Raw genomic sequence first — 26,957 nt, forward strand, 5'->3', positions numbered from 1 at the left:
GTTGAGTCTTCTTCACGCTGAGCAGACCCAACTCACTACACCTGTCTTCTAGGAGAGGTGCTTCAGCCCTCTGATCATCTTCGTGGCCCTCCTCTGGCCCCTCTCCAACAGATAAATGTCTTTCTTGTTTCGGGAGCTCTAGATCTGTATGCAGTACTCCATGTGGGGTCTCACAGGAGCAGAGGACAGGGGCAGAATCACTCCACTCATCCTGCTGGCCACACATAATTTGATGCAGCTCATGATATGGTTGGGTTTTTAGGCTGTCAGTGCACATTGCTGCCTCATGTCAAGTGCCTCATCAACCAGCAGCCCAAAGTCTTTCTCTGCAAGGCTGCTCTCCACTGGTCACCCATCCTGTGCTTGGGATTGCCCTGACCCAGGTGCAGAACCTTGCGCTTTGTCTTCTTGAAGTTCATGAAGTCGGCACTGGTGTGGGCCCACTTTCCCAGCCTGTCAAGATCCCCCTGGATGGCATCCCTTCCATTCAAAATGTTGACCACACCATACAGATTTTTGTTGGCAAGCTTGCTGAGATTGCACTTCATCCCATTGTCTCTGTTGACAGCAGAGATGTTAAACAGCACCAGTCCCACTTATCACTGGTCTGCCATTGATTGCAACTCTGAGTGGCCATCTAGCCAATTCTGTATCTAATGAGTGCTCTATCCATCAAATCCATGCCCTTCCAATTTATAGACCAGGATGTTATGCAGGACAGTGCCGAACACTTTGCACAAGTCCAGGAAGATGACATCAGTTGTCATTCTCTTATCCACCTGTGCTATGACCACATAATAAAAAGCCACCAAATTCATCAAGCAGGATTTGCCTTAGATAAAGTGAGCTTGGCTGCCAACAAACACATCCTCATGTTCCATGTGCTCTATGAGAGTCTTCAGGAGATTAGTGAAAGCAGTTTCTAGTCCATACAAGTATGTTTCAAAATGTTTGCAAAACCAAGAGTTAGGGTTACCAAAGGGTTAGGGTTTATGAAGGAATAAAGTTTATATGTTATTATATATTCATTGTCATTTATATTTATTATTCAATGTATGTTACATTATCAGCTTAACAGGCCTCCTCTGCAATATAACAGCTGGGCACTTTAATGTGTATATCAGTGTTCCTATGAATTGTCTAATAGAAAGAAAATGCTGGCAGTTGCCAGATGTTTTTATCTAGTTTCAAGTGCTAAGAAATTCTGTGTTTTTTCTATCCTGTCCACTCCATTCTGTGTAAAGTCCGACAGTCAGTAAAAGACTACATTTATTTTCTGTAACACCTTTTTTGTCTCTAAAGCCCAAGAGAAACAGTCAGTGATTTGTTCAGGTCAGTTCTACTTGTGAGTCCTTTATTTGACCTCAAAGTGTCAAAGAAGTAAACAGTAAGTTTGTGTCCCTGGAAATATTTCAGTGGACTGGGATTAGTGAAAGTTGGAAGCCATGTTCCATTGCATCTAAAATAATGTTAATTTATGATATATTAAATCCAGGCCACTACACTACTTAGCATTGAACCTGGTGGTACACTTGTTGGATTTGCCCTGGTACTGGGAGGGTGTTACTGTCTGCTAGCAATGTCTGTTTCATTCCACGTTTCTGGTTAGTGCATAAAAGGCCTACCCAGCATAATGGCAGTTGGACAGCTGAATTCAGCAGCAAGTTGTTTGATATTAAGTAAAGGGTGTACTTCATAAACTGTAATATTTAATAAAACAAAATCAGCACTAACTCATCAAAAAGTGTAATCATCCACTGCAGCAGACTGGGTGGCTGGCTATGCATCAACTGCAGTCATCCCGGCTTCTTTCTCATGCCAGTGTGCACTGAACACCCAAATGTTGCTTCTGTATGTTTGATATGAAAGATGAGAGACAGGAGATACTGTCGGTGGTCATGGAAATACTTTTGCAGGCAAAAAGACATCCCTGCCTTGGGGATGGTCTTGGAGACCTCAGTGTCTTATCTATGCAGAAGCTAACACAAAAGTATGGGCAAACTTGCTTGTATAGGCTCAGGGAGCCGTAACAAGATTGCTGCTGCTGATGTTGTGAGGAGAGTTACTCCTTTTTGGCTGTTTTTGAAAAGTCAATGTACCTTTTGAATTCTAGCACTTTGCCACTGGCTGTGAGAGTGGATAATCCAAGCATCCTAATGGTTCCTTACATTTGCCTCAGCAGTGGTGCAATGACTCCTCACTCTGATTCCCAGACTTCTTGAGAGTTATTGAACAGAGTGGGAAAAACACCATTTGCATCTTTCACCTCTCCCAGACGTATTAGCGAGCTAAATCCCATTGTCCTGAACAGTGTGCTCATCTTCATGGCTACAGGACTATACTGTGTCAAACCAAGATTTTCCTGGGTTTGCTGGAAGTGAGTTATGAGTTACCCATCAGGACTCAGGGACAATATGCCTGTCTTCCACTGTCTTCTGGAAGTGTTGCTGTACCTGCTGAACATTAGCATCAACGTTAGTAGGGTGGCTGCAGCCATAATGTAGTATGGGCACAGCTTGAAATTCCATTTTTTCACAGACACCACAGAAGCCCTTTCCAGAGCCTTGCTACAACAGTGACAACTGATAGGAGTGCATTCCCTAACAGCTATTGCAGAAATGAGCTTCTGAAAAATGAACTTTTCTTCTGACTTGGAGAACTGCAGTTCGAAGTTCCTCCTGACTTGGACTTTGAGTTGGTTCTGGTTTCTGAGTGTCTGTAGCCTCCTGAAGAAAGCAAGCAACCTGAGTCTGCAAACGACCTGCTGGAACATGCTTCAAAATGCAGCTTCTGCTTCAGCCTGATGAGGCAGCATGCTGAATCAGAGAATGCTCTAGGCTGGAAGGGACCTCAAGGATCGTCCAGCTCCAACTCTCTGTCATAGGCAGGGACACCTCCCACCAGAACTGGTCACTCAAGGCCTTGAACACCTTCAGGGAGGGAGCAGCCACAACCTCCCTGGGCAACCTGTGCCAGTGTCTCACCACCCTCACTGCAAAGAACCCTTTCCTAACATCTACTTTCAATCTCCCCTCTGCCACTTGAAACCCATTCCCCTTGTCGTGACATTACAAGACCTTGTCAATAGCTCCTCCCCAGCCCACTTGTAGGTCCCCTTCAGATACTGGCAGGCCACTCCAAGGTCCCCTGGAAGCCTTCTCTTCTCCAGGCTGCACAGCCCCAACTCTCTCAGCCTGTCCTCACAGCAGAGCTGCTGCAGCCCTCTCAGCATCTTGGTGGCCTCCTCTGGACTGGCTCCAACACTTCCATGTCCTTCTTGTGCTGAGAGCTCCAGAATTGTACCCAGGAGTGCAGGTGGGGTCTGAGGAGAGCAGAGCCAAGGGGCAGAATCCCCTCCCTTGCCCTGTGCCCACACTGCTCTTGCTGCAGCCCAGCACAGGGTTGTGTCTGGGCTGCACTCCCACTGCAGGCTCCTGTTGAGCTTTTCATCACCCCAGGCCCCCAGGGCCTTTCCTTCAGGGCTGCTCTCCGCCATTCCCCACTCAGCCTGGAGTTGTGCTTGGGATTGCACCCACCCAGGTGCAGGACCTAATCCTTGGCCTTGTTGAATGTCATGAGGTTGGCCTGGGAACACCTCTGCAGCCTGTTCAGATCCCTGCCCCCTAGCAAGTCGACTGCACCACACAGCTGCAGACCTGCTGAGAGTGCACTGATTCCTCTGTCCATGTCACTGAAAGCCATGCCAGCAGCACAGGTGAGAGAGTACAAAAACGAGCACAAATATCGCTATGGTATCCTAGCTAGTGTGACCAGTATGAATTTTGGCATTTGCATTAATGTTTTTTCTTTTTTTTTTCCTAACTTTGTGCTCATCTCCTTAGTGAAAAGGGTATCTGCAAGCTGATACTGTTGAGTTTGACCACATCATAGGGAAAGAAGATTTTTCATCTTCCCACACTTTATGCCAATTAAGATTAAGAGACTCGTAGTTGATTCAAGCCTCATTATTCCACTAACATGGTTAAGATTGCATGTTCTTCAGCTTTGCATTAGAAAGGAGTCTATTAAGATGTAGGTGTAATATTATGGATGAAATTTAAAAGATTTAATTGAGATATGAGGAAGATGCTAGAAGCACTATGAAGCCTTGCCACTTTATTTGCCACTGAAAGGAGATTGCTTCCAGATTTGTATTTCAGCAGCATTAAAACATAGTGACTCACAGGCGTCCCATTTCTGCGGACTTTGTTCTGTTCTAGTTTCTTGATAGCTCTGTTAAGTCCTTTTTCTGTTCATATTCAAAAACGATCTGGGTTCATTATTTTCTTCCAAATGTTATCAAAATTGACTGTGAATCTAACTGGCAGTCATTTTGTGTGGTGTTTGTGTGCCTTGAAAGATTAGCTGTACTATATGAAGGGGACTGGTTAGACTGACTGATGCCCATTCTGTACATGCAGTATTTATAACATATGCTGGAAGAAAGGGGAAGTGGAATAGAGAGAGCTTGTAATTAATTCCTATTCATTATAAATATTATAGATCATAGATTTGTAGCATGAACTGATATCAAGAATTATGTCAGAGATGTTGTATATGTTTTCCCAAACCAAGGCAATCTGTAAATTGAATTACCTGTAATTCCAGTCTTGTGCCTTTTTTTGGTCAGAGAGCCAGTCAAGTTCCTCCCTGTCAGATGTGGAAGATTTGGAATATGTACATGCAAATTGATAACTGAGATTACACTCCTCATACTGTGTCCAGTTCTGGGCTCCTCAATTCAAAAGAGATGTTGAGATACTGGAACGTGTCCAGAGAAGGGCAACAAAGCTGGTGAGGGGCCTGGAACACAGCCCTGTGAGGAGAGGCTGAGGGAGCAGCTGGAGAAGAGGAGGCTCAAGGGTGACCTCATTGCTCTCTACAACTACCTGCAGGGAGGTTGTAGCCAGGTCCAGTGTTTCATTTAATTTGAGATATATTTGTTGTGGTAGGCCTAAACAGGCCAAAATAGGCTCATACATGTACTGGCTTGCCCAGGCATGTTTTTCTTCTCTTCCTCTCTCTGTTTTGGGGAAAAGCAACCAAGGGTGAGATGACAAAGAACCTGGAGCCACCGAGTCTAAGGACTCTGGCCTGCCCAGACTTGTTTTGTTCTTGTTTACAACCTGTGGTAAATAAGGTACATACACTTGGCTTGTGCCTGCCTCATGCAAGGCCTATGTTGTAGAAAAAAACCCAACAAACAAGCAAACAAACCCACACATACACACACACACAAAGCCCCACAACCAAATCAGAAATAGAACAGAATCTGCATTTATTTTATGTTCTGCTTGTGATAATTATTGACATAACTAGACATCGAATTGGATGGATAAATACCATCATGTAAGATATGGACTAGAAGTTGATGAAGCTTATTAACATAATTTTCTGTGATACTTAACAGTCACAGTGGTGGTCAGTATTTAAATGTTATGCATGTTGCTGACATGAAATGTGCCTTTATCCTGGAGTACCATGTCATGTTACCCCAGGTCTCACAGCTTTGGTGGAGTACAATAAAATTACACAGTATTTAGTACAATAACATAGAAGATACAAAGATGCATGTGAAGTAATTTTTAAGTGAGCTTGGAGGCACGCAGAGAAAATACAAAAAGAAATACAAGAGGAAGTGGCATTTGGTTCCTACGGAAGCATGAGAGGCTCATTATCACTGTTACTGAATATGGTAGATCAGAGCTGTGATGGTTTGGGTGTTCCCCACCTCCACCCACTTATGAAATCACCCAGACTAGACTCAGCCAAGCTGGGAATTAGAATGAAGCTTTATGTTTACAGCTTAGCACAATATACAAGCAGGTATTTACAATATATATATATCTATATACAGAAATAGACAAGTTAAAAAGTAATACAGAAACACGACTCCCCTCCCAGAAACCTGAGTCCCCAGGAGGGGCTCCCAACCACCCTTCCACCTCCTTTCCACCCCTCTACCTTATCCCAGACTTTGCCTTACGTTCAAGGTGAGTTTGAAGAATTGGACAGGGGGTTAGGAAGCAGATGGATTAGTTACACAGACAGCAGGTTAGAGAGAGAGAAGCGCAGGCAGCCAGAGCCCAAGAGCAGCTCTGTTATCTATGTTTGTGTTCTTGTTTCTATACATCTCAGCAAGCCTATGAGTGCAGCAGGCATCAGCACTGTTTCCTTTTCACAGCCTATAATCCAATTCCTGTCCTTAAAACATCCCAGCTAGGCTCAAACTAGCACAAGAGCTGAAAGAACTAGCGAGTCACTAATCATGTTCTCTACGAATGCACCAAAACAGATTCTGTTTGAAAGAATACTTGCCTGATTTTATTCAACCATTTACAACATTTAACCTCTTTTTTTTTTTTTTTTTTTTTTTAATCAGGAACTGCTCACCTGTACAATTAATTGTCTTTTTCTTGGCATTTATATACTCCAAATGATTACAGCAATTTTGTTTGTGTGCACAAACTCCTGACTTGTACATGCAAATGAAGCAAAGACTTAAATAAATTGCACATACAAATTCACATTGGAATGTGCAGTCTTGGTAACCATAATTAAGAACATAAACACATTTTTAAGCCCCTCCATAAGGAAAAAAAAAAGGATATAAAGTATTTCTTACAGTGTAGCTTCATTGCGCTGATTTGTTGCTAATTATAGCAGTACAAGAAGTGATAGTTACACAGAGAAGATAAAAAAGGAATTGCATAACTTGAGCTGATCTATTGTAAAAGCGAGTGATTCTGTTATAGTTGTGAACCTGAAGAATGAGATGTTAAGTCATTAAAAACTACAGCCTTATAATAAGACAATAACAAAAAAATTATATCCTTGTAAATAGTAACTGAACTACTATTCAGATTTTTATTGTTAAAAACTGCTTGTAAGAATATTGCATTCCTTCAAGGTATGCTTCATCTAGACAGCTGCTCTACAGTTGTGTAATAAAGATGTAAGTCACGTCAGAGAGAGCTTTAGTAGGCTTTCGGTGTACACATTGCCTGTGTTCAGAGCCATGAAGACAAGCACCATTAATTATTTGAGAAGTGTACTGGAAACTTCCTATTCCTACACAGAAAACCAGCCTGACATATTGGCAGGCAACAGATGTCATTGCAACAATTAGCAGTCTGGAAGTTTTGGTATTTGTCAAAAGTTGAGACCTTTCAGCTTCAGAAAATAAAGTTTCAAAATAAGAGCCTACAAAACAAATTAAATAATTGCTATCATAGGAATTAATTAACCCAGACTAGCAGATTAATTTGTTAAGGACATAGAAAAGTTCATCTGCAGATGTAAATGGTCTGCTCTCGCACGTGGAATAGAGAAATACATGATGAGCTACCTAACATATATATGGAGTTGAAAGCAGAAGGATTTCTTTTACTAAAGATTTCTTTTACTACTGAGAGGAAGACAGACGAAAAAAATAAGACAGAAAGATCATCTTATAGTATCAGTAGAAGAGTCACATGTATATGGCAGCATTTGATAAAGGATATCATCAAAATGACAAACTGCTCTGGACAAATCAACATTTTTTGTACATATATCTACTAAGAATGCACTTTAAATTCTGTACATACATCTAGCAGGAAGCACTTTGAATCTTTCCAAGAGTAGCAGACTTCTTTTTCTAACGTTTAGTTATTATCCTTAGGTCAAGAGATGATGAATTTAAAACTATCTCCACTGTCAGGCAGCTCTTTTTAAGCATTCCAAGAGAGAAAATCTGTTTTGAAATCATCACCACATTGTCCACTACCTGAATGTATTTTTGATACTGGGGCAATTCTTACAAATTCTATAACAAATACTTACTTGAACTAGACAACAAAGCAACTCTGAATTGGAAGTTCTGTCTTTTTTCAGTTGTTGTTCTAAAAATAAAGGAAAAGGCAGGTAGAAGAGCAGGCCACAGCTTAAATCAGCTTGACCGTTTATTCAGGCACTGCAATAGCTTTTGATACAATCCAATGTCCAACTGCAGCATCTTCTGGTGAGGCAGGAGTCTTAAACACCACATAAGAGTATAAATGATTCTTGGAAATCAGAAGCTTCCATTGCCTTCAAAATCAGGCACTATCTCCTCTCAAAATAATTGGGAGAAACTCCAGCAACACAGGTTGTTTACATGGTTACAGTTTTTTTTGGACTTCGCTTTTGTAGTGCTCACTGCAGTGTTGAGAAACTACGCTGCTGCCTTATCCCTGCCTCTAGAAGCCCTTCCATGTAAACTGTAGCCTAACCACTATTTCAACTTTCATTTATGAAAAGCAATTGGATATGCTGAACAGCTCCCAGCAGTGTTAAATGAATTACTGCATTATGATACAGCGTCCTTGGTCTAACAGATTTTCTTGCTTTCTACAGGCCTTGAGTTTGAAGATTACAGCAGCAAGAGTTGGTTTGTTTGTCTTCTGTTTGCTTGATCATTTGTTTTATTTTAGAAAGTGGTAAAGAAGCAGTATCTGTCCTCTTCAAAAATGCAAGGAAGGATGCACCATGCATCTCATGGGAGTGGACAGGCTTCGCTCTCTTTGCAAGTGCACAGATTCTTCCATTAGGCCTTGGCTTGTGCATCTTCAGCATGTGAAACATGCTAAATAGAAGTCAGTGAAGTTTACCTGAGTGTTCAAGAATTCTCTCCACTATTTGGACATGTGCCATAGAGCTTTGCTGACTAGTTCTAGCTACTAAAGTGTGTACCTCCTTTTTGGTCCTTTTTGTTATGAGTTCCACAATAAGCCAGGGCAAGTGAGTAGAGGAATGCTTCTTCTGCCCTAGAGATACCCTGCAGCAAAGATGCTGGGGTGTTCACTATTACGGCTGTTACCTAATATTTCAGTGCAAAATGCTTCTTGGCATTTCTGTTGCTCCACATCACTGAGATACCAGCTTTTTACTGCATGGAACTGAAGGAATTAAGGAAACATTCTCTTAAAAAATAAAGCTTTTGGAGCAAGAATTAGAAAGTAATAAAATGCATTATTAAGCTTATGCTTTGAAGTGTAAGAGTTTTTGCGGCTGCTGTGAACAGATTTTGTGACTCAGTAACTATTATCATTTACTCCAGCACTGCATTGTCCTGAAGTATTCTCTGAGTTAACATTTCTCTTGCTACTTAAAGGTAGTTACTGGAGGTGCTGGAGTTGACTACTGGGAGATACAATGGTCTTTTCTTTCCATTTTTTTCCTGCAGACCTTCCTGTTCCCCAGAGTATGCACTAGTATATTGGAGGAAATTGCTTCCCTTCTTTTTCACCTCTGTCATGCACTTTAATTATAATCTCTGTTGTGCACCTCAATTAGCTTGGCTGATTTTTTTGTTCTCTGTCTTCTCAAAATGCAATGATGTCCCTTTAAAAATTATACAATGTAGAAAATAATATTTATATCACTTTATTCAAAGATTTGTGAAGTCTGTCTAATTGTGGCTTTTCTATTGGCTCTAACCATAAAATATTAACAGAAATAGAGACTTAGGTATGGAGCAGTGTATTTGCATATTCATATTTCCCACCTCAGACAATGTATTAGGTTCCAGTGATCCCCACAGTATAAGTAGTTGCAAGCCTCTACAGGAAGATGCATCTTGTGGATTTTGTCTCTCTCCTTCCATCACTAATAAAGTACCCTAATCATCTTGACATTTTCTTCTTCCCAGTTCCACAAATGTAACTGTAGTATATTTTTATTTGAAGACTAATTATAGCTTGCATATGTTTCATTGGTGCTTTGCACAAGCCCTACGAGGAGAGGCTTAGGGAGCTGGGGTTGTTTAGCCTGGAGAAGAGGAGGCTCAGGGGTGACCTTATTGCTGTCTACAACTACCTGAAGGGTGGTTGTGGCCAGGAGGAGGTTGCTCTCTTCTCTCAGGTGGCCAGCTCCAGAACAAGAGGACACAGCCTCAGGCTGCGCCAGGGGAAATTTCGGCTCGAGGTGAGGAGAAAGTTCTTCCCTGAGAGAGTCATTGGGCACTGGAATGGGCTGCCTGGGGAGGTGGTGGAGTCGTCGTCCCTGGGGCAGTTCAAGGCAAGGTTGGATGTGGCACTTGGTGCCATGGTCTAGCCTTGGGCACTGTGCTAAAGGGTTGGACTTGATGATCTGTGAGGTCTCTTCCAACCTTGGTGATACTGTGATACTGTGATATTGTATGCCAGGTGATGACCTTTAAGCATCATTTTCCCTGCCAGAAATTGCTGATGGAGATCTATGGAAACTAGGAGATAGGTTCTGTCTTTACCACTTTGAACAATGAACAAAAACTTCTTTATGACCATGTATGGTACACTTACAGTACATTTAGACATATAATGTTTCATTGCATGAAGGAAGCAAATCTCATTGACATCAGATATCATTGCCACTATGACATGTCAACCTGCTTTGGTGGTCCTGCTTGAAAATTTTGAGACAAAGACTGAAAAGGTCACGTGTGTTTTTTTAAATGCTGGTTCCTTGTGATAATTCTACTGTTGCAGTGCTGTGGTAACATGGTAGTGCAGTCTCTGCGCAGTTGAAAACTGGAGACTTCCCACTATAATAGCTTCTGATTTTACCTAGGCAACTTTTTTATTTACTCAGCTTCCGGGACAAATCTGTTTGTCTCAAATCACTGACACATCTTCACTAGTCAGAGAATAATCACTAATTCCTTCCAGACAGGAAAGCCGCTTTTGTTTTGATTTTACCCTGAGTTTGTTTTTCACTGATGGTGATTATACAGGCATATGTAAAAGGACCTAACAGAATGAAACTGTAAGGGTCTCTCTGGGTTCCCCTTTAGGAAGGTGTATCTCAGCTAAATGTATAGAAAATAAGTTGTGTTAAGTTGCCACACAGTGCAGTTTTGTGGAGACTTCTCAATTTTGATTGTTGATTTCTCATTGGGCTGTACAAGTCTTATTTTCATGAGAAATAATCTTCCTACAGGCAGACAGACCAACAATGTCAGACATAACTAAAAGCTGCTCCTTAGTTTCCTCCTTATTTTCTTATTTCAAGCAACTTGATAACTTGATAACAGTTCAGATGTTTAAAGCTGGAATGAGCTGTTTCTTTCTCAGTGACATGCTCACAGAGCAGCCGAAGAGACTCCTTTTTTTTCCAAACCAAAATTTTGATGACCACAGTGTTTACTTTTTCTGGATTTCGTGTCTATACATCATACACTCCCCAGGCTGACAAAGAACTTAATGGCCATAATGGTCTCAGGCAGTAAAGACTCTTCTGCAGGAGAGCCCACAGCTACATTTTGTAATAATTGGCCATACTCAGTGATTCAAAAGATCCTTAAAATACTGCCCTGTCCAGAACGAAATGAAACCCTCACTCTGCAGTGCCCGAACAATGCCAGGGGACCAAGCCCTCTGGCCTGCCAGCCTGCAGACAGCCTGCAGACTTCAGCTGCCTTCCCCTGGACTTGGCAATATGTCTCATTTCCCAGGTAGATCCCAGTGAAGCATGGATTTCTCTACACTTGCTATATATCCATGTCTTGGTTTAGGTCACTATGGCACCATGGGGCCAGCACCCCCCTGGGGCTCAGCAGTGACAAGGGCTCCCAGGCAGGGCCTGTATCACCACCTTGGGCTTTTGGTGGCAGGCCAAGAGTGCTGGTCTGCAGGTGACCTGAGCTGATCAGGTGCTATCAGCAAGCAAGGCAGGTCTCTGTCATGGCAAAGCAGGAACCAAGCCCTCAGCCAAAAGTAGCTTCTGTAGGCAGAGGTCAGTCTCACGACCACCCTGTCAGGGAGCCTTTCCTCATAGCCTCACCAAGACTGGGCCACCCTCAGTTACACTGCTGCTGAGCTAGGTGTGAGCCCACACAGCCAAAGTCCTGGCAAGGAGATGCAATCAGGGGCATTTAAGGGTAGTAACCACCATAGATCAACCCTGCAGCCATGCATGGAAAAGGGTGGTGTCCCACAGCATTGTGCAGGACACACATACTGTCCTGTTTGGAACAGCTAAGATCATATTTCTTTTTAGGCACTTAAGTGTATAATGCACATTGAAAATGTTTCCAGTCTGCTTCAATACCTCTGTAAACAATACCAGCAGTGCTAATTGCTGCTGCTTCTCCAACTCTGCTCGGACTGGGAGGCTAGCAAGCCACGGATCATTTTCTGTAGGACTTCACCAGGGCTTTGTGTAGTGTTAATTTCTTTTTGTATATGCCTGGGTGCCATATATTAGGCATTAAGAAAGGAAAATTATATTAGTTACAAATTTTCTATAGTTTAAAAACCTTGTAATCAGATCCTGATAAGGTTGCAGTAAAGCACGTTTATAGATGTGTTACCTTTTGTGACACCAATTAAACAATCAGTGCTTCTTTGCACCATCTCTAGTATTTTTCAGTACCCTGCTAATTGCTTAACCATTAAGACAATATATTATCTTCCCCCGGGCTTTACACAAGTCAAATCTAATGCAGTTGATATAATTAGTAACTCACAGACTCCTGTTAGACAACATTAGGGAAAATAAGACGTGTCAAAATAATTTGAAAGATAGAAATATTAAAACAAACCCTAGAGGTTTTTTCAGATGGCAGCTTTTTGTAGTTTACATTCTAGATTACACTAACATATGCACAAGTAGTTTGTGAAAGTGATTGATGCAATAACAGTATAGAACTGTATCTACTGTAACTATCTGCTTGTATATTGTGCCAGCTGTAAATAAATAGCTTCATTCATATTTCCAGAGCTGGCTGAGTCTAGTCTGGGTGATTTCTAAAGTGTGGGGGGGTGGGGAACACCCAAACCATCACATCTTTGCAATTGGAACAGATTTTACTTATGCCTAAAACTTGCTTCTGTTTATGAGATGTATTTTCTTGGTTTTGCAGCTTGTAGGCCTGGATTCTATAAAGCATTTGCTGGAAATGTAAAGTGCTCCAAGTGCCCTCCATACAGTTCAACTTACGTAGAAGCAACATCTGTCTGTCAGTGTGAGAAAGGTTATTTCAGAGCTGAGAAGGATCCACCAACTATGGCGTGTACCCGTAAGTGTGATCAGTACTGGTGTCTTCGGTTCTCTTCTCCTGTCTCGTTTACTTGATTTTGTATAAAAAGTGTTGTGCTGCAGTCTTCCTGCTGAGAGGATTCTTGAAAAATCGACATGTTAAATGCATGAAGTATTTTAATAGACTAAGTGTAGAAAAAGCTTAACGTATAAAACCTTAAACCCAAAGTTGTGTTATAATAACCGTCAGAGTGTTGTCATCATTTTGGTATGTTTCACACTGTGCGAGGCAGCATCACGTAAAAGTAACTGAGCCAATAGAATTGAACTACCAATACTACTAGTAGTAGAACTGAATGGCTTTCATGCTCATGCAATTCTTCACAAATGGGAAAATTGGTAACATGCCAAATTATTTGAAACTGATTAGATAATAACCCTGAAGCCATTACACAGACCAAGACATTACACATCAACTACGAAGGAATCATGGCCACTAAAAATAGCATTCCTCAGATCCAAGGCACTTAGCAGAAAGTTATGTATTCTAACCACAGAGTTTTCAGGGTGCAAAGATAAGTCCCAGCCTCCAGGTATTTAAAGAATCACAGAATTGCAGAATGTTAGGGGCTGAAAGGGACCTCGAAAGCTGATCCAGTCCAATACCCTGCCAGAGCAAGATCACCTAGACTAGATTACACAGGAACACAACCAGGCAGGTTTTGAATATCTCCAGAGAGGGAGACTCCACAACTGCCCTGGACAGCCTGTTCCAGTATTCTGGAACATAGAGTTCAGAGAGGCAGCCCAATCAAATGCATACAATCTGTTGTGAATTCACCTCAGAGCAGGACGAGGTTGACCTGTCGTTTTGCACAAAATATGTGAGGGAATAAACAATGTTATTCCAGACTTCCCACAAGAAAGTGGTAATTACAAATAATTCCACTCAAACGAGTGCCCCTGGCACAGGCCATTAAAAAATTACCTGCAGAACTGGCACACGTCCTCTGCACTCGACAATTTCCTGATGAAAAAGGTGGTTTCACTCATGCATTCTGCAGATGTGGTTCCGTATTGTTTATATGTCACTGATTTTTCACCTTTACCCATTTAATGCGTTTACCTTTGGTTTGGGCAGAAAAACATGTCCAGGCAAGGCAAGGCATGTGTAAGCCTATTTGGGCCTATGGGCCCTCCACAACAAGAGAGCAGGTAACTACAACACATTGGTGCTTTCCAAACAAAATTGGGGTGTAGAGAGCTGCTCTGGCCAAAAACTGTCAGGGGGGGACATGCTGACAGACCTCTCCATTCCTGCTGAGAATGTCAACCCAAGTGTCTGTGTGAGTGGAAAGAGGGAAGAAATCAACCACAGGAGTGGTACCAGTGCCTTGTCTCACCCTGATTTGGAAGAAATATGAAATAAAGGAGAAAGTGAACCACATTCGAGTTCCTGCCTTGCTCTAGGTTCAGTACCATCATGCTTTGTCTCTTATTTAGCCTAGATTGCAAGGTATGAGTACTTTATTGACTGTAACAGCAGATCTATTAATCTTACATCTATGATGAAGATTATTTCATAAGGAGGAGGTCCAGCGGAGGGCTATGGGGATGAGGGGACCAGAGCACTGCCTGATGAGGAGAAGCTGAGGGACCTGGGGCTGCTTAGTCTGAAGAATAGAAGACTGAGAGGGGATTTAATCAATGTTTATAAACACCTGAGGGCTGGTCGGGGGTGGGGACAGGCTCTGCTCACTGCTCCCTGGGATAGGACAAGGAGCAATGGGTGTAAGTTGCAGCACAGAAGGTTCCACCTCAATACAAGGGGGAGCTCCTTGACTGTAAGGGCTACAGAGCACTGGCACAGGCTGCCGAGAGAGGTTGTGGAGTCTCCTTCTCTGGAGACTTTCAAGGCCTGTCTGGATGTGTTCCTCTGTGATATGTGCTAAATTGTATGGTCCTGCTCTGGCAGGGGATTGGACTCAATGATCTCTTTGGGTCCTTTCCAACCCCTAATATCCTGTGATTTCACTAATTGTCAGCTTTGCAAATGACACCAAGACTCTTAACAGACAAACTATGCTCTTGTCCTTTTGAACATCACCAGGAATGAAGAGTCTGTAGGCCAATTTATTCACCAAGTGGTATCTTTAGCCTCACTACTTTCACATTATGCTTGGCTATTAAAATTAGGTTTCTTAATAAATACAAGCTCACTGTCTTTTGTGGGTCTGTACAGATGTGACTAATTGAAATGTAATAAACAGAGATACAGATATGAGTGGTTTAGAGTGTCCCTTCTAGATTGTCATGATTTACTGTAATAAAATAAGTGAGGGATTTTGTTTGTTGTTAGTGGGAGTCAGAGAAAAAACAAACTGTTTAGTAAAAAAAATACCCTTTCCACAAAACCACTTCTGGGACAGATGTGTATTTTGGATGTTCATTTGGCAATTTGGATCCTGAGATGTGAGATGCAACAGAAGAGATTACACATTTTTCTTGCCACCTTTTAATTGGGTTCTTGAATTAAACACTGACTGAATAAGGAATGTATTTGTATTCAAACATTTTGAACCAACTGCATTAATACCTATTTTATTTGTTTCCCCAAGTCCTGAAAAGCAATATGCCTACAATAAGTAGTTGTTTTATTATCTGATTTCATTCCTGTATAGGGTTAGTCAGTATTCCTCACTCTAGAATTTTTTCCTCAGTACTGGAAAACTTGATTATGCAGCACTATGGAAAAGAAGAACTTTGACTTAAGAAACTATGAAATTAAGACTTTAGTGTCAAGCATCCACTTTTGCTCAAGATGAGCTTGGAAACCAATTTAATTAATTCCATGAAAATGCATACACTCTACTTTTCAAGAATTGTACAACTGTACATTTTTACTCCATGTAACTGTAAAAGCAGAAAAGCTAATGTTCATCAGAGAAATGAAAATTGTATTAGGATACATTGTTATTCTCTTCAACCTAGCTTTTTTCAATTGTTTTGCACTTGGCATCAATCTCTTACTGCTGCTCTTTCTCCTTTTTGTATTTCTTTGTCATATTGAAGTACTGTATCTGTGATCTCTATGTATAAATGGTGAGCAAAAAATAGCATTGTAGCTAATCCCCTGCCTGATCACTCTGTACTAACTTTTACCACTATAATGTAATTGGGTACATTGGTCCATACTTCAGGGCTAAAGGCAGGCAGGTTTATATTTCGTATCTGAATTGGAATGCATCTATTTTCATGTTATGTGCTTAAAAAAAGTTTGAACTCAACAGAGCTATGCTTTGTTCAATAATCTTTGCCAAAAATGATCGCCTCTGGTTTTAAAAGCCAATACAATATTCTAGCAGCAAAACAAAGCCATTGACTCTAATGCCTCTATAATTATATATATATATTTGTTTTCAGTTTATCATTATGTTCAGATGTAAGAGTCTTCTTTTGCAGTCACTGGCTTCCATTTTTCCTGCTTGCCTCACAAAAAAAGAGTAAATTATTCTGAAAAGTAAACATGTGATACAGCATTCCACATCATGACATTACTTGTCTATGCTATGTATATATGTACATAAAAAAAGCATTTATGAACAGAAGTAGCACATGCAGATGTTGATTCTGAATATTCTCAGACAACAATAGCTACTTTTTGCCCTTCCATATAAATCCAATAGTAAAAGTAATGCCAACTTCTAAGAGTCAAATAGTTGGTATTGGACAGTTCCCAGTTGAAAAACAAAGTGGTTTTGAGACAATCAATGCTCTATAGTGGTTAAAATACTGCATTGCTGTCACTGAATTTCTGCAGCAATGAATTTGCTCTTCTTCCCTTCCACAAAAGGCAAAATGCACTTTACCTTCACAAAAGATAATGTGCAAAGCAAGATGAAGTGCAAAGCATTACAGAAGGCATAAACTCAGCTTTGTTGCGCTTCCTACTACATAAGAAAGCTTAAGCCCTCCTGGGGGGAGGGGTCTGGAATCCTGACCCGGGGTCCCCCTGGCCCCTGCTAGTAGGCATAGTCTGGAACCTGAGCCTGCCAGCTACTCCTGGCCCCTCCTGGTGGGAGATCACTCCCGGTGCAAAGGCTAGCCCACTCCCATTTCCTCTCTGCAACCCTATAAAGAGGCAAGCCGAGTTGCTGTTCTTTCTCTCTCTCTGCCTTGTCTGAGGAGCAACACCCTTGCTACTGCAACTGCTCCAGCTTAGCCATATGGTCCAGCCAACCACCCATGTGGCTGACCAGCTGCCTCCTGAATCTATCTCCATCCAGGACAATCCAATGTCATCCATCTGGTTTTGTATATATGTTTGTATCTATTTTCCTTCCCTTATACCTCTGTAAATTCCCTTACCCTAAATACACAGGCTCACAGGATGTCAGGGGTTGGAAGGGACCCAAAGAGATCATTGAGTCCAATCCCCTGCCAGAGCAGGACCACACAATCTAGCACAGATCACAGGGGAACACATCCAGACAGGCCTTGAAAGTCTCCAGAGAAGGAGACTCCACAACTTTTCTGGGCAGCCTGAGCCAGTGCTCTGTGACTCTTACCGTAAAGAAGTTTGCCCTTGTGTTGAGGAAGAACCTCCTGTGCTGCAGCTTCCATCCATTGCTCCTTGTCCTATCCCAGGGAACAAGTGAGCAGAGCCTGTCCTCCTGCTCCTGACCCCCAGCCCTCAGGTGTTTATAAACATTGATTAAATCCCCTCTCAGTCTTCCCTTCTCCAGCACTACCCTTTATTTATTTTAAATGTTTTTTTTTGCTTCCAAAATCTGTGCTAGGCTGTTTTTTGTGTGTGTTTTACCCCTTTTCACTCCTTCTCCCTAATCCTTTGTTTTCAGAAAGGGGGAGAGGGGAGGCATCCTACAATTAAATTTGTCTCATGGGCTTTGGGTCTCCAGGAAGCTCTAAACTAGAACAAATGCCAGTCTGCTCCACACAGAAAATGTAGAAATACTTTTTACATTATAGTTTGTAAATGAAGCAAAAGATACATTGCTCATGCTTGGACTGTGTTTCATGTGAGAAGCAAAATAGCTGTATGTCTTTTACTGCTTATCCATCTGAACTGTGTTTTACTCTTTTGCATAAAATCCAAAGTCAGGAAATTTGCTGTGAGGAAAAGAATCCATCATTGGCACCAATATATTTGTTTTCCTTTAAAAAGTCCCTGAGAGCTTTGCACATAGGTATCTGAAGGAGGGTCACTGCTACCAAGTTTTTCCAGAGTGTCAAATAATCTGTATAATTTTAGAATCAAGCAGGTTGGAAGAGATCTCGAAGCTCATCCAGTCCAACCTAGCACCCAGCCCTAGCCAATCAACCAGACCATGGCACTAAGTGCCTGTGTAAATGATAACAAGGCAGTCAGGCCACATTCATAAAAGCCCAGTGACACATAACTTAGCTGAATCTGAGGATTAGAATTAATTGTCTGTCTTTGTTCCGAGTTCTAAATCTTAGTAAACGATTCACTGCATGTCATTACATCTTAATATTTGCATGAAAACAGAGTTTAACTGGCACAATTTAACAGCAATTAAAAAGCTATTTGATCATCATGCAGATCATCCTGAGGATCCTCTGGTATGAAGTGTGTCTCAGTGTTTGCAAGCAGATAGCCATATACCTAAAAACACTTCCAACATAATTGATAATCACCTCTTTTTTCACTGAAATCTGAATGTATAATAATTCATGTTTTCTCTTGCAATGGAAGATTAAACCCCTAATCAGGAATTGAACAACCCTGACTTTCTAGTACAAATTAAAAGGAAAAAAAAAATAAGCAGTATATTTTATCTATTGTTTTGGAGGGTTTTCTTACCAATGCCATTTATATGTAATACAAGTGACCTGCAGAAAAGAACCCCACAGCCCCTAGAGAGCTCTGAAGTAGGGATGCTTATCACGGCGCCAGGTGACAGGGGCGATCTGTCCACCAAACCCACACGCCTGTGCGGTATGCTGCAAAAGCATACATAGTCATGATAAGAGGAAGGGTTAGTACAATTACTTCTTAGAATTGGTGTGGTTACTATATTATTCATTTGGAACTCATTAACATAGGTGTCCTCCCATTGTCCACCCCTCTCTGTGGTTTCCTGGTGGTCAGCTGGGATGAAGGCCAGTAGTTTTCCTCACAGTGTACTTTTCAAATGCAGTCCAATTTTGCAGCTGGCTTCCTTTAATTGGTTCGTTAGCTTGTAGCCTGGGTGTTTCAGCTCCTCTTTATCTCTGTCCTGCTCGCTTTAGTCAAAAAGAATGCGAGCTCTGACTGTTCAAGGTTACGTATTATAAACATTCAACTAATTGCTACAAATACATCTACAAAGCTTGATATCTATGGTTACATATTATAACTCTTCAACTAATTGCTACAAAAGCCTTATTACTCCTTAATCAAGAATGTGCATCTGGTCTGTGGGGGCCTGTGTTTGTAAAACTTAAGGGACTTTTCACGAGTGTTCTTTGATTTTATACTTTTACCTTCATTAAAAAAAAAAAAAATATAAGACAAAGCCAGACAAAATCTGCTATTGCCCAGATTCACCTTAATTTCTGTTTTGGCTTGCAAAAATTGATGAAGTAGCATTAAAAATACTGAGCTTTAATGAGCTACTCTCATAATAGATATAGTTCATGTAAGAATAAATTTGGCAAAGTTTTAAAACATTGGCTCCAATTCTTAGAGCAATTAGACAGATGCTTAATTATAAGTGTATGAATATGACCAATGATTTCCAGGGCATTACTGATCCACTTGAAGTTATGCATATATGTAAGTATAATTAAGACTCATCCTCAATATTGCTAATTTTTTTCCCTGGCTATAACAGTGGAAATGTTTTAAAACCAGTCGTTATTTAATTCTCACAGCATGTTTATAGAGGAAACATAATTATTCCTGTCTTCTGCATGTAAATCCTAAGAACTGAAGCTGGAGCTATCTTTGATGGTTCTAGCTTATTCCTCTCTCAGGACTGTTTTTCACACTAGTTGGAACCATCGAGCCCACAGTAGTTTCATGTGAAGCCTTTGTTAACAAATTACGTTTAGAAATACTTACATGTTACAGTATCAGAAATATTTTGGTGTTTGACTCATCACAAGGTCACAGTAGAGACCAAGAAGGAAATGCTGAAAATATTGCCTGTGGCCATAAAAACTGGAAATTACAAACATGATTTTCATCTGAGAGATTCTAGAAATGTCAGTCTTCAGTAGAAATGAGTCACAAACTAAACGATTGCTTGATACACTGAACGATAGATGGTCTTTATTGTCCAGGGTTTTTGGGCTGCTAACTGTGAACTCTGCATAAATAGATGTATGAATAAATGCTCAGGCACTCAAAATAGTTTAACTTTTCTTGTCTACTAAAAAAATAGAAAGCAATGTAACACCTCAAAATATTTTAATGATCAAGTGTCTGAAAATCAGTAGCTAACTCACCACTTTCTTTAGGGCACAAATCCCTTAAATGACTTCCTCTAACAGTTTCTGCCTTTCCTTCACCCCATCCTTAATTCTTATGTAAAAAAAAATCACTAGGTGGTGAAGTTCTTCCAGCAGACTATGGAAGCTGATACATAAAGCCTCAGATGATTCACACGTGATCCTACACAGCAGACTAGCCTAACAGCTTAGAACTTGTGGTCATACCTCGACTATCATAGAATCATAGAATCAAACAAGTTAGAAGAGACCTCCAAGCTCAGCCAGTCCAACCTAGCACCCAGCCCTAGCCAGCCAACCAGACCATGGCACTAAGTGCCCCAGCCAGGCTTGGCTTCAACACCTCCAGGAACGACGACTCCACCACCTCCCTGGGCAGCCCATTCCAATGCCAATCACTCTCTCTGCCAGCAACTTCCACCTAATATCCAGCCTACACCTTTCCTGGCACAACTTGAGACCGTGTCCCCTTGTTCTGTTGCTGGTTGCCTGGGAACAGAGCCCAACCCCACCTGGCTACAACCTCCCTTCAGGTAGTTTTAGACAGTAATGAGCTCTGCTCTGAGCCTCCTCTTCTCCAGACTAAACAACCCCAGCTCCCTTAGTCTCAGACCATAGTGAAGGCAATCTCACTGGTGGTCTCTGGAGGTCCATTCAAACCCTTACCACCTGTGATTCTGCAAGATTCATGGGAAATGGATCACTTTTGGCTGAGAGTATAGAGAGCTTTACTATCTGTTTTCTAGCAGAGAGATTTTTTACGCTCTGCCTTCATCTAGTATCTTTGCACCCCTTCCCACAGTCTTCGAGAAGTAGTTTTTCTTCTGCTTTGTACCCATCCTTTTAGATCTGTAACTCGTGAACTTGATATCTTCACTGTTAACATTGATTTTTGTTAGATGCCAGGTGGGAAAGAAAAAAAAACCTGTAAACTGCCTCCTGTGCCTAATAGTAATGTCGGTATTACTAACTAGAGTTAGTATTACTAACTCTGTTAGTGAACAGCAGCAAGCAAATCCCTACAGAGCGGAGGTCAAAATAACATCTGACACTGAAGAATGAATACAACTAATTTTACCTCTTGCAGTTATTATAAAGCTATTATTTATTTATTTAAATCATATAAAATGTCAAAGATGCTTCAGAAAAGTATCAGAAAAGTCTACATTACTAGACATAAAATAATCTTTATGATTAAAACTCTCCCTCAATATCTCACAGGATCAAGATCTACCTAGTACAAATTTGTGATATCAAGTCTAGATTTGACATTCCTGAGCAATTTTTATGTTGCCTTAAGTAATATCTGAATTAATTCTGATGTATTAAGATTCCTCAGCATTCCGCGATCTAACCCATTTATTTTTTCTACTTAATTTTCAAAGACTGTAAATATTTAGATAACTTTCAATTTTTGCATTGGATTTGGTATTGAAATGTAAACCTTTTATCTCCCATTTGCATATAATTGCCTGAAGGCTAGTACATTTTTTCATGTTGATTTTTCACTCCAAACAGAAAATTGTCACTTAGCAGGCTTTCTCCTTCTCTGCAGGACCACCTTCTGCTCCAAGGAATGTAATTTTTACCATCAATGAAACAGCTCTCATGTTGGAATGGAGCCCTCCAAGTGACACTGGAGGGAGGAAAGATCTCACTTACAGCGTCATCTGTAAGAAATGTGGATCAGATGCCAGCCAGTGTGAGATTTGTGGGGGAGGCATCCGTTTCATCCCCAGGCACACAGGTCTGATCAACTCTTCTGTTACAGTTCTTGACTTTGTATCACACATGAACTACACCTTTGAAATAGAAGCCATGAATGGGGTCTCAGAGCTGAGTTTCTCTCCCAAGCAGTTCACAGCTATCACAGTTACCACAGACCAAGATGGTAAGTCCCAGCATTGCATTTCTGTTACTCTGACCTTGTCATCTATGCACTAATCAGGAGGGTTGTTTTGTCAATTGGAAGGCTTGGTCAGCAAGTTGAGATGCTTTGCAGATTAAAGGTTTTCAAGTGCTTTCATGGTCAGTGCTTCCACTGATGAGGATACTAAATGCTTTTGGCAGTTGGCCCTTGACCCAACAGGGCACAAAAACGTAGTCTGCTCTTTAAATGCAAGTTTTAACTACCTGAGATGATCTATTAGTGGTTCATCAGAACTGCTGTATGTGTCTGGTGCTTTTCCAAGTCTTTCCTTATGATTTCAGTTTTGAAAGAATAAAATGCTGCAGGGTAGCACAATTTCACAATTTACAGGTGAAATGAAGGTGAAGATGCTTCCCTTAGGATTTGTTTTTCGTAGTATTAATGCTGTATGCTGAACTGTAACATATTTCAATGTCTGTACAGCCATCTATTTAGGTGGGGTGTCCTAATAGATTTTTGTTTCTTTCTTTCTTCGTCCATTTTCCCTTATTGTTTTTGCGCTTGTTCTTCCCCCCACTTTAGTTCAAATGTATGTCCAAGGTCAACCTTTATGAGAAACAGGGGAAACTAAAAGACCTCTGTATCTTCATTTATTTCTGCAACTTTCTCGAGCTATGCCAGGAAAGAGCATGATGGGCTACCAGCAAAGCAATCTATATAGCAGCATTATCTCCTGGCTCATGTTACTGGAAATGAGAAGCCTATTTAAAAATTATGCCTTGCTGACATTTGTTCCACAAATGTTTTTCATCTACCGTGCTGTGACATGGCAACTGCCGCCAAAGTGTTTCATGTAGAACAGGAACCAAACTGGCAAAACCACTATTTTGAGTAGAAGACCTCTGATAATGTGAAAGTGTTCAGTAGCAGTGTTAATCAAGAGGATTCTGCTATGCTCCAATTGCAGGAAGACCCTGGGCTCTTTCACTGATCAGCCTAGCAAAAATCTGCTTATCTGTGTATCGAGGACAAGTAGTTTTGTTGATAAGTAATGACTTGTTTGCCTTTGGGCATAGAAAAATTAACAGCTTGCTGTGATGATGATCATGATATTGACAATGACAGCAATACTAATAGTATTCATTAAAATGGATTAGAAGAAGCACAAAAATTACTCCCTGTTCATGATGATGGTAACAGAAGGGCTAATTATATAGGATGCCTAATGACAGATGCCATGCACTGAGAATTGCCTTAAGCTTTTAGGCAATGTATTATGTTGTGAGCATGTATCTCTCTCCTTTCTTATTAAAGGAAACAAACATGGTGTTGGAAACGTCTCTTATGCATACTTATTTTTAGCCATTTTGTTACATGGTACTAAATGCAACTCATCAAGCATGCATAGGTAGAAATCACCATAGATGTGGCTTGTTTTAAAACTAAGAGCAGTGTGACCTTTGTCATATGTATTTATATGGTGGACTCTTTAAACAACAATGACTTTTGCTGTTGCATGTTCCTGGTTTAAGGATATAGATTTTTCACTGTGGTTTACTAGTAACAGGGAAAAGATCAATGTCTAGGTATTTTGTGACATTCTGTCAGTAAACTGAAGATGAGCCAGCAGTGTGCCCAGGTGGCCAAGAGAGCCAATGGCATCCTGGCCTGCATCAGGAGCAGTGTGGCCAGTAGGACAAGGGAGGTTATTCTTCCCCTGTACTCAGCACTGGTCAGGCCACACCTTGAGTACTGTGTCCAGTTCTGGGCCCCTCAATTCAAGAAAGATGTTGAGGTGCTGGAACATGTCCAGAGAAGGGCAACAAAGCTGGTGAGGGGCCTGGAACACAAATCCTATGAGGAGAGGTTGAGGGAGCTGGGCCTGTTTAGCCTGGAGAAGAGGAGGCTCAGGGGTGATCTTATTACTGTCTACAACTACCTGAAGGGGCATTGTAGCCAGGTGGGGGTTGGCCTCTTCTCCCAGACAACCAGCAATAAAACAAGGGGACACAGTCTCAAGTTGTGCCAGGGTAGGTATAGGCTGGATGTTAGGAAGAAGTTCTTCACAGAGAGAGTGATTTCCCATTGGAATGGGCTGCCCAGGGAGGTGGTGGAGGCACCGTCCCTGGGGGTCTTCAAGAAAAGACTGGAAGAGGCACTCAGTGCCATGGTCTAGTTGACTGGCTAGGGCTGGGTGATAGGTTGGACTCGATGATCTTGGAGGTCTCTTCCAACCTGGTTGATTCTATGATTCTATGATTCTAAACTTTATAATGTAGACTGTTTGCGTTCCCTGTAATAATTCTTACATGACTAAAAATGCTGTTTTCCACAGTATCTTTAAATTTATTTGGATATAAAAAGGCAGCTTTGCAGGAAACACATTGTAATAAATGACACAGAGGCATCTATAAAATGTTGTTGTAAATATAAACCCTTTTTTGTAGGCTTAGAAACTGTGTAGTAATATAAACTCATAAGCACATTAACTATATATTTAGAAGCAAAAAAGAGAAGGATAATATTATACAAAATATGGAAGAAAATTAATGCTGTTTTCATTGATGGAAACTGAGAGGCCAATAAACATTTTTTGTGAGTGGCTTTTAGTCATAAATAAGAAGTGATACAGAAAAAACTTGTGTATTTAATGTCAGAAAAAGTAGCTGCAGAACTAAAGCTCCAGAACATTGCAGAGATTGTATTAATCTTTATAGATCAAGTTGAAGTCCTCAGATAAAGGGATTAGTGACTTTTTTTTACTGCTAGATAGCTATTAGTAAACAACTTATACCTCTGCATTTGCCATATATACAAAAAAACCCAAAGACATAAATAATCACATTCAGTTTTCTATTTATGCCACCAAACAGTAAACTCACTGTTAGAATGTTTCCTTGTAATCTTCATTATACTGAAATGAACAGTACTTATTGCAGATTCGTGCACACATTCCTATAAAACAAAGATCCAAGATTGTACACACAATGTGGCAACACATCAAAAATATCTTTCTGTGTAGAAGGGCTGCGTTACCAGATGTCTGATCACAATGGTTTTAGTTCTGTTTTGGGTTTTTTGTTTGGTTGGTTTTTTTTCTCCTTTGATGTGCCTACCATGAAAGATCTAGATCTATAATAAATTACACCTACACAACATCTTTATTCCACGTTCATGCTACCTTTGTATGTGTAATCTTTTCACACACTCTGTTTCAATGTTTTGGCCATACACTTTACATGAAGTGCTGTACCTCTTTATAAACATAGAAATTGTTTTCTTCAGTTGTCATACCTGTGTTAAGAACAGTATCTTCAGCTGTTGTAAATCCAGAACATTCTGTTAACTACAATCATTTACAGTAGCTGAGGAGCTAGCATTGTCTTTTCTTTAAGCATATTGGCCTTGCTTGCCCCCCGTGGCCCCTCCTTTTTGATAGACAACCACCACTGTTTAACATCTTTGTCAGGGATATGAGCAGTGGGATTGAGCACATCCACAGCAAATTTGAGGATGACACCAAGATGTGTGGTCCATCTGACATGCTGGAGGGAAGGGATGTCATCCAGAGAGACATGGACAGGCTTGAGAGGTGCCCCATGAAATTCAGCAAGGCCAAGTGCAAGGTCCTACACCTGGGTCCTGGCAATCTGAAGCACAAATATAGGTTAGTTGAGGAGTGGCTTGAGAGCTGTCTTGAGGAGAGAGACTTAGAGGTGTCAGTTGATGTAAAACTCAACATGAGCTGGCAATGTGCACTTGCAGCTCAGAAGGCAAACCATGACCTGGGATGCATCAAAAGAAATGTGTCCATCAGGATGATTCTGCTCCTCTGCTCTTCCCACCTGGAGTACTGCATCTAGTCCTGGTGCCCCCAGCATAAGAGGGACATCAAACTGCTGGAGTGGGTTCAAAGGAAGATCACAAAGGTGATCAGAGGGCTGGAGCACCTCCCCTGTGGGGACTGGCTGAGACACATGAGGTTGTCTTTTTTCATGCTTTCTTTCAAAGCTTTTTCAAAGCTTTTTTTTTTTTTTTACTTTTGGGCTGTCCTGAAGGGAGAATCTCAGAAGGGGACAGGGAAGTGGCAGGTGCAGCAAGATACAAGGCATAGGCACATGCTTGAGAGAGTAATGCAGCAGGGGTGGTGCGAGCACACAGGTGATTGAAATGAGAAGCAGCAGTGGCACAAGACCTTGATTCAGGAAGAAGGAAGCTTTCTCTGCTGAATCCAGCCAGAAGTGCACACCAGAGAAAGAAAACAAAACCCAAAACCAAACCAACGAAACACAAAAACCCCAACACCCCAAACAAACAAAAATAAAACAACAACAACAACAAAAAAAACCTAAACCAAAACCACCCAACCAAAACCTGTCAGTTCCCCGAAGGAAGGGAGGCATGGTTAAAATTCAGTCAATGGCTGTTTGTAAAACTATGGGTACCCAAGCAGAGCCCACATGTAGGCATGCAGGCACCCAGGCAACTGGCTGTGATGAGTGCTGGAGCCTGGCACTCGAAGCTGAGGGTGGCAGAGACAATGTCTGTGTTAGTTGTGAGCAGATCAATGATCTGCTTAACCTAGTGACTGAACTGAAGGACAAAGTGGAAAGGCTAAGGGCTATAAGAGGAT

The 26,957-nt window shown here is 41.2% G+C and overlaps 1 protein-coding gene across 6 annotated transcripts in view; it reads left to right on the forward strand.

The window, feature by feature from the left end:
• The window catches only part of LOC135180060 (ephrin type-A receptor 6-like), a 552,362-nt gene that overhangs the window by 247,693 nt on the left and 277,712 nt on the right, over nucleotides 1-26,957 (forward strand). For all 6 annotated transcript variants that reach the window (XR_010304263.1, XM_064152220.1, XM_064152215.1 and 3 more), the window contains exons 4-5: nucleotides 12,863-13,018; nucleotides 22,010-22,345. Coding sequence is in view for 5 of the 6 variants with exons in the window: in XM_064152220.1 (XP_064008290.1) it covers nucleotides 12,863-13,018; nucleotides 22,010-22,345 (492 nt within the window). In the remaining variant the exon portion in view is untranslated. The remainder of the gene's footprint in view (nucleotides 1-12,862; nucleotides 13,019-22,009; nucleotides 22,346-26,957) is intronic.

This window comes from Pogoniulus pusillus, chromosome 12 (assembly GCF_015220805.1).
Source record: "Pogoniulus pusillus isolate bPogPus1 chromosome 12, bPogPus1.pri, whole genome shotgun sequence".
Lineage (NCBI taxonomy): Eukaryota > Metazoa > Chordata > Aves > Piciformes > Lybiidae > Pogoniulus > Pogoniulus pusillus.